This window comes from Lates calcarifer, unplaced genomic scaffold (assembly GCF_001640805.2).
Source record: "Lates calcarifer isolate ASB-BC8 unplaced genomic scaffold, TLL_Latcal_v3 _unitig_4708_quiver_3214, whole genome shotgun sequence".
In the NCBI taxonomy this organism is placed as follows: domain Eukaryota; kingdom Metazoa; phylum Chordata; class Actinopteri; family Centropomidae; genus Lates; species Lates calcarifer.
The window spans coordinates 6,237-13,732 of record NW_026117059.1 but is presented as its reverse complement, the minus strand read 5'-3'; the positions used below and the strand labels follow the sequence as shown (position 1 = coordinate 13,732).

Below are 7,496 nucleotides of genomic sequence, written 5' to 3'. Positions count from 1 at the left end.
AGTCGTGTTTCTGTTGATCCAGTGAATGTTAGTCCAGGATTCCCCTGTTTTAGCTCTGTGTTTGGTCTCCACCACCACCTGAGGGAAATATCTGACAGAGTTTTAGAGCTTTTCCTCTGTAAACAGCTGCCTCCTGCCCCACAGTGTTATAACACAGCAGAACAGTGAAGCTGTGACAGATAAACACGGTGCTGAAACTCACTATGAAGCTTTTTGATGGACCTGAATCTGTGGCTCTGAGTGGAGCTGCAGGTTCAGGTTCATCACTGTAAGTGACTACTGTCACATCATTAGAAGATGTTATGCTCTTGTATGATGTTTGTAAATGCAGGTCTTGTCTTTTTATTTTTAGTGAGACGACCCAGTGACTCCACTGATGACCAGCCTCCCAGTTTGATCCACCAGGAACCAGAATCTACAGTAACAGGACCAGTGAAACAGCAGGATGTGGTAGGATTGTACCAGTCACCTGGACTGGTACCAGCTCAAACACACTTTACTCATCTCTTGACTCTTCACTGTAACTGATTTATTCTACACAACCTGTTTTGACTCATTCATAGTGTAACAAAAGCAAACTCCATCCAGGTGAAAAATGGAGTGCAGTGAAATGATTAGAATATTTTTCCAATACACATCAACTCATTTCAAGATATTTCTTGAATCAAATGTCATTTCTCTAAACTCTACTGCAGCAGTCTGCAGCAGCAAAACAAATGTTTTAAAAACAAGAAACAAAGTTGGTATCTGTGTTTTTAAACCCTGAGTAGTGTTTGCAGTTATTCAATTTATTTTACATACAGCTCCAATAACCCTCAACAGCAAGGTAGGGCAGCCTGAATGTAGCCTAAAAGACAAAACTCAGGGTAAATTTAATCCTCAGAGAGTTTTGTGTGTTTCAGTGCAGTAGAAATAAAGACAGATGGAGAGGGGAGGAGAGTAGAGCTGTGTGATGTGTTTGGAGGAGGGACTCCATCATTTAGAGAAGTGAAGAAGTTCCTCATTCTCCAGTGAAGAAAGAAGAGAGGAAAAGAGAAGCAGCGGTAAACCATCAAAACCTCAAGATGAAAGTCTGTCACACTTTGATCTGCTGCTTCTTCCTCTGTGAGTACATTCACTTTGTTGTCTCTTATTATTGCGTAATTTGTCTTTATTCTGGTCAGTTGTACATTTGCACCAGTAGTTTGTCATGAGTGTTTATTTGGTTAAACATAATGATCAGAGTCAGGTATGATTAACTTTAAAGGATAGTTTCACATTTTTCTAAGTCTGTCCTGAAACAGGAGCCTTATATTAACTTCAGATAAACGTTCTAATGCATTTTTCACAGAAGCAGGACTGTGGATTTTGTCCTGTCACTTACACTATGAACTCATCCTTTAAAAATAGTTCATTACAAGTACTTGTTACTTCCTCAGAATGAAGCGTACATCAATGAGGAACTCACCTGACTACTTCTTCAGCTCTTGTTCATCCAACAGTCCAAAACACTATAATAATATATTCAGTATTCTACCAGTTGGTGTATCATATTTTGTCTTGCTCACTTTCCTTTTTGTTTGATCCTCAGTCACAGGACTGTGGTTGAACTGGGCAGCTCCCAATGTGACTCTGTGGATCAGACTGCAGCATCTTACAGGAAGCATAGGACACTAACTACTGATTGCTCATCTGTTCAACAGCTCTGCAGGATGGAAACACTGTTCTCATCGATCATTCAAAGATCAGTGTCTTTTCAGGAACTAAAGGAGGGAGATGTCATGGTTGATTGTGGGTTTATTTTCATCTGGAACAACAAAGATCTTCTGTAAGGGAGAATGTGAACCAGAAAACATTCTCATCAACACAACAGATGGCACAGCTCAGAGAGACAGATACAGCATCAGACATGAAGAACGATCTGATGGAAGAGTATCTCTGTATGTGACCATCACAGAGCTGACCAAGTCTGGACTCAAAACTTTACTGGTGCGGTGCAGGCAGAACCCAATCTTCAGTTTCATACGAGAAGGTGGAAGTCATTGTCAGAGATGGTGAGTTTCTATTAAAATAAGAATGTTTCTTTCTTGTCTCTTAAGGTCTGAAGAAATGTTTGTTCACCGACAGCTGCTGATATACACAAAAAAAGAGGTCACACACCCTAAATATTTCATTGGACTGTCTTTAGCTTTGACTCTGGCACGCATTTACAGTAGCATGGTTGCAATAAGCTTATGCATTGTCACAACATTTACTTCTGTCCAGAGCTTTTTCTCCAAGATATTGTGTTGATAATGGGAGATTTGGACCACTGTGTAAAGTCTTCTCCAGCACGTCCAAATTGTTCTCAATGGGCTTAAGGTCTGGACTTTGTGGTGGCCAATCCATGTGTGAAAATGATGTGAAAAATCATGCTCCCTGAACCTGAATCCTTTTTCATAATTTTTCAGCCCGATAAATCCTTGCATTGTCATCTTGGAATATGCCTGTGCCAACAGGGAGGAAAAAAATGAAAAAATCTGGTCATTCAGTATATTCAAATCAGCTGACCTCATTGTTTGGGTACATAATGTTGCTGAACCTAGACCTGATCAACTGGAGCAACCCCAGATCATAACACTGCCCCCATAGGCTGGTAGAATAGGCACTAGGCATGATGGGTATGTCACGTCATTCGTCTTCAAGAGGAGAGGCGGATGACGTGATCCTCCCTGATTCACCCACCCCCCTCTGTAACGGTAAATCTGGACTCATCAGACCACATGACCTATTTACATTGAGTTCAATCTTTATGCTCCCTAGCAAATTGAAGCCTTTTTCCAATTAGCCTCACTGACAAGTGGTTTTGTTGAGGCCACACAGCTTTTTAGTCCCAATTCCTTGAGTTCTCTTCACATTGTGTGTATGTGTGTGGAATGCATTTACCTTTACTATTAAACATAGCTGTGAGTTCTACTGTTGATTTTGTACAATTTAGTTTCACAAGACATTTAACTGCACTTGGATCAGGATCATTCAGGATTTTTTTCCGACCAAATTTCTTCCTCCAAAGATGAGGATTCACTACTATCTTTCCAGGTTTTTATAATTCATTGGACAGTTCTTGACCCAATGTTAAGTTTCAGAAATCTCCTTAGTTGTTTTCTTTCCTTGATGCTAGGCCCATAATTTGATCCTTCTTAATCAGTCACATCTTTTCCATGACCATGGGATATGTCTTCTGACAAGGTTGTTTAAGAAATATGAAGCTACTCACTGCATCAGTTAGGGTTCAATAAATTGTGCCAGATGAAACATATAAACCACTGCAGTAATTTTCCAGTGGAAGGCTCTTACCTATTTGCTTAATTAAATTTATAAAAAGGTGGTGATTTTCTTTTTGACTTGGCAGTATATTTCATACTTGATATTTTTATCACTGTGGACACTGATAAATGTTCATTTCAAACAGTAACTGATGAAGTGAAACAGCACTTTATCTGAATATTAGTCAGCTACACAGCTACAGTATATACTTAGTGTTTGTGTGGTGAAGGATTTTCTATCAGGAGCCAGGAGCTGACAGATGAAAACACATGACTTTGGATGTGCTGTTCAGTATTTTGATCAGTGTGACAGTTTGAACAGTTGTGTTCTGTTGTGTTAAAGTGTCAGAATGAATGAAATCAAATAGAATCCAGTCAGAGGTTGAGATTATGATGCTTTGAATCTTTGCTGGAAGAATCACTGTTGGATTAAAGTGTTGGAGTCACAGACTGGTTGAACTGGGCAGCTCCCAGTCTGACTGTGGATCAGATCTGACATTGTAATAATCTTCCAGTACAGATAGTAAACTGTTGTTTGTCTTTTCAACAGCACTGCTGACTGGAAACCATGAAGACAAACTGCTCAAAATGAGAACTGGCGAAGACGTCACAGTTCAATGTTTCTTTACTTCCTTTGGAATATCAAAGTTCTTCTGTAAAGACTCATGTCAAGAAAAGGTTCTTGTTGGAACAGCTGGTGACAGAGCTCAGAGAGACAGATACAGCATCAGATATTTAACAGGAACTAGAGGAGGATCCTTTCTGTTTGTGACCATCACAAATCTGACCAAGTCTGACTCAGGACAGTACTGGTGTGCTCTGGACTCGTCTTCACTCAGGGACTTTGAGCTCATTGTTACAGATGGTGAGTTTCTACTGAACTGAACAAAAATGTTCCTTAATGTCTCTGGATGTGTGAAGAATATTTTTCCTCTTCAGCTGCTGATGTTTTAAAGAAACCTGATATTTAGTCTGACAACCATGTTACCTTGTATTTTTATCATAATGAACACTGAGAAATGCTCATTTAAAACCAACAGTTCTGCTGTAAAATCAGTTATAATATATAAATATATTACAAACTGTTGTTTATTTATATATTAATGATCCAATCATATTGATCACTTAAAGACAACTAATATGTTTGTAGGAATTGAAAGTGATGAACTGCAAAGAAATAACTTTCAAATCAATCGGGATCATTTCATTTCAGTCATAAGGATTTCTTTCCTTTCTTTCTTTGTTTTTCCTTTTTCAGCATCAGTCCCATCAACAACAACAACCACTGACCAGTCTGACACAACGACTGAAGGTACGTCCACACACCATGTTTAGATGAAAGTCTGTGACTGAAAGTTTTAGTATAATTACTGTGCACAGATCCCAGTGGAAGGTCTGACAGGATTTCTTGATGGTTCACCTTCAAATATCAATAAAAACAGAAACAAAATGGCCGCTCTGCTCACATCCTTCACTGCTGCTCGCTCTTACAAACAGAACTGAAACTGCTGCTGCTGTTTTTCCAGATTTTGTAGCTCAGCAGGTCACAGTGTGATCAGTGTTTTCATGGAGCACATTCAGGTGTTTCTGACAGCTGTCAGAACATCTGGATTTACAGCTGGTTACAAAATGTCTGAATTGGCCTGAACATCATTTATTTAACAGACAACTATGACTAGAGTTGAGGATGCACCTGTGCACTTTATACTCTAAAATCTCTGTCATATTCATACTAACCCTGTCTCCTAAAAACAACATTTATATACAAACATACTGTAATTGTGACCTGATTATGTTTTTCATCATTTGTTAATTTACATATTTTGTTGCACATATGATACCATACTGAACATATCAGTAAAAAGTTCACAGACAATGTGTCTGTTTTTGACCACAATGTCTGATCTTGTAGTGGCACCAGCATTATTAAAAATTTTAATGCAAGTAAGTAAGTAAAGTTTATTTATATAGCACCTTTCAAAAACAAAAGTCACTTCAGTCAAGTGTTTCACAGTGTGAATCCATAAAATAAAAAGTGTGCAGGCAGAGGAATAATCAGTTGCAATAATCGAGCCAAGATGAAATAAAAGTATGTATGATCATTTCCATTTCAGAATGAGACACAGTGTATTTAAGGTAAAACTAAACGCCTGATCAAATATAACACCCAGATCTCTGACAGTTGGAAGAACTGGGTCCTTGAGATAGGTCCAAGATTCTCAGTCACCATGGGGACAATGTTGTCATGGGTACAGATACACTAATATAGACAAAAGTATTGGGCCACACCTCTTAATCAATTAATTCAGTTGTTTCATTCAGTCCTGTTGCCACAGCTGTATAAAATCAAGCATCTAGCCATGCAGTCTACCTTTACAAACATCTGGGAAAGAATGGGTCGTTCTAAAGAGCTCACTGAATTTGAATGTGATGTTGTAATAGGATGCCACTGTTGCAACAGTTGCAAAAAATTTTCCCTCCTAGATATTGCACAATCAACTGTAAATGGTATTATTGCAAAGTGGAAGCCTTTAATAACCACAGCAACTCGACCCTGAAGTGGCAGACCATGTGAAGTTACAGAGCAGGGTCGCAGAGTGCTGAGGCTCAAAAACCTCCTCTGGCATTAACCTCAGCACTAAAACTCCAGGAGCTTCATGGTGTGGGTTTCCATGGCCGAGCAGCTGCATTCAAGCTTTACATCACCAAGCGTGATGCCAAGCATCGGATGGAGTGGTGTAAAGTACGCTGCCACTGGAATCTTAAATTTTGTGGTGACGAATTACGCCACTACTGGATGTGAACCTCAGTCTCTGGTTTGAGGGTCATATACCTGCCATCCATCTTTAACAATGCACATTTTCTCATTTACTGAATAGAGCTCTATATTTACTGAAATGTATTCTCTGTTAACTAGCACTGTTTAAAATTCCATCACTGAAGTAGCGTCCATGGTGTGGACACAAACTAAACATAGACCCACTCATCGACCAGGTCAGTGTGTAACAAACTTGTTCATCTCCACAGGTGTGCTGCTGTATGTGGGTCTGACTCTGGTCGTTGTGTTCATCCTTTCATCACTGGCTGTGCTGATAATCTGCATTAAGAGGAACCCCACACTCTGTGGTAAGACAACAGGAAACATACCATGACACAGACAAATAACACTTCTCATTTTCATACAACACTTAGTCAACCATTTGTTGTATACAATGTGTTGATCTGCCGCTGCTGGTCAAACACTAACTGATGTGAAGACCTACAGGCTACAATGTGGACATTGCTGTCAGTGGTTCAGTTGCTTTGGAGAGTTAAACAGCAGGTTTGTATTAAACCTGGCTGATGAATGATGATATGATGATGATGATGCATTCAGAAACTCAGGCTTATTTATTTCTAAATCACCTTCAGTCACATGACACGCAGTAGCCTTCAGTGCAGGAAAGACCTTCCAACCTCATCTGCACTTTTAATAATGACTCATTATAACAGAGAAAATCCTTTGTCTGTTCCACAGGTTTGAGGACCAGAGGAAACTCAGACGCCACAAACATGGAGGTGACTTTGATTAACTCTCTGTTTACTCTCACTCTTGGCTATGATGACCACTGTAAAGCTGAAACAGTCACAGTTTGAAGAATGTTCCAGAAAATGGCTCATTCTCATCTAAAATTCTGTAGAAATCAACAGAAGTTACAGTTGACTCAACCAGTGACAATGTTCACTGTGGTATTTTAGTTGCTCTTTCAGTCTCTGTGTTTTTCAGATTACCCCCTATGAGAACTGTCCTCCAGTCTCCACACATGAAGATTCCACCTACCAGAGCCTCAGTCCAGCCAGCATGGATCAGGACCAAACCTACTCTACACTCACACACACAACAACACATATGAGACTTTGTGAATTCAGACCTGGAATTTGTTACTGTGACCCAAGGTTTCAGTTTGTTTTCTGGCCCTGAGAACTCAGTACAGTGCAAATTAAGATGCATGTTTTCTGTATTTGCAGTTCATTTCTTTATTCTCCATGTTGCCAAGTTGGAGAAACTTGACAACAACGCAAAAACTAAAATTCATATCCCTAACTAACTCATCATCATATTGACTGAAACATCGCTGTGCCCAAACTCTTTCATTGAAGCACACAAGCTGTTCTATTTAACTAGATCTAGCAGTTACAGCTACGCTACCACTTGTTTACATAAAGCTTCTT

General features: G+C 39.4%; 1 protein-coding gene across 1 annotated transcript; it reads left to right on the top strand.

Annotated features, from left to right (window-relative positions):
- Positions 1–2,635: 2,635 nt before the first annotated feature.
- Positions 2,636–7,245, top strand: LOC108902145 (uncharacterized). Its single transcript, XM_051068505.1, has 6 exons — positions 2,636–2,717; positions 3,835–4,149; positions 4,543–4,596; positions 6,312–6,410; positions 6,802–6,842; positions 7,051–7,245. Exons 1-6 carry the CDS (start codon positions 2,636–2,638, stop codon positions 7,243–7,245), a joined length of 786 nt encoding a protein of 261 aa, XP_050924462.1.
- Positions 7,246–7,496: the final 251 nt, after the last annotated feature.

What these genes read in the sequence shown, in the direction of transcription:
- LOC108902145 (XM_051068505.1), top strand. Translation starts at nt 2,636, where the DNA reads ATGGGTATGTCACGTCATTCGTCTTCAAGAGGAGAGGCGGATGACGTG. An exon ending in TGAGCTCATTGTTACAGATG is followed by an intron (nt 4,150 to 4,542) that starts GTGAGTTTCTAC and finishes TTCCTTTTTCAG; the next exon opens with CATCAGTCCCATCAACAACA. An exon ending in GAGGAACCCCACACTCTGTG is followed by an intron (nt 6,411 to 6,801) that starts GTAAGACAACAG and finishes TCTGTTCCACAG; the next exon opens with GTTTGAGGACCAGAGGAAAC.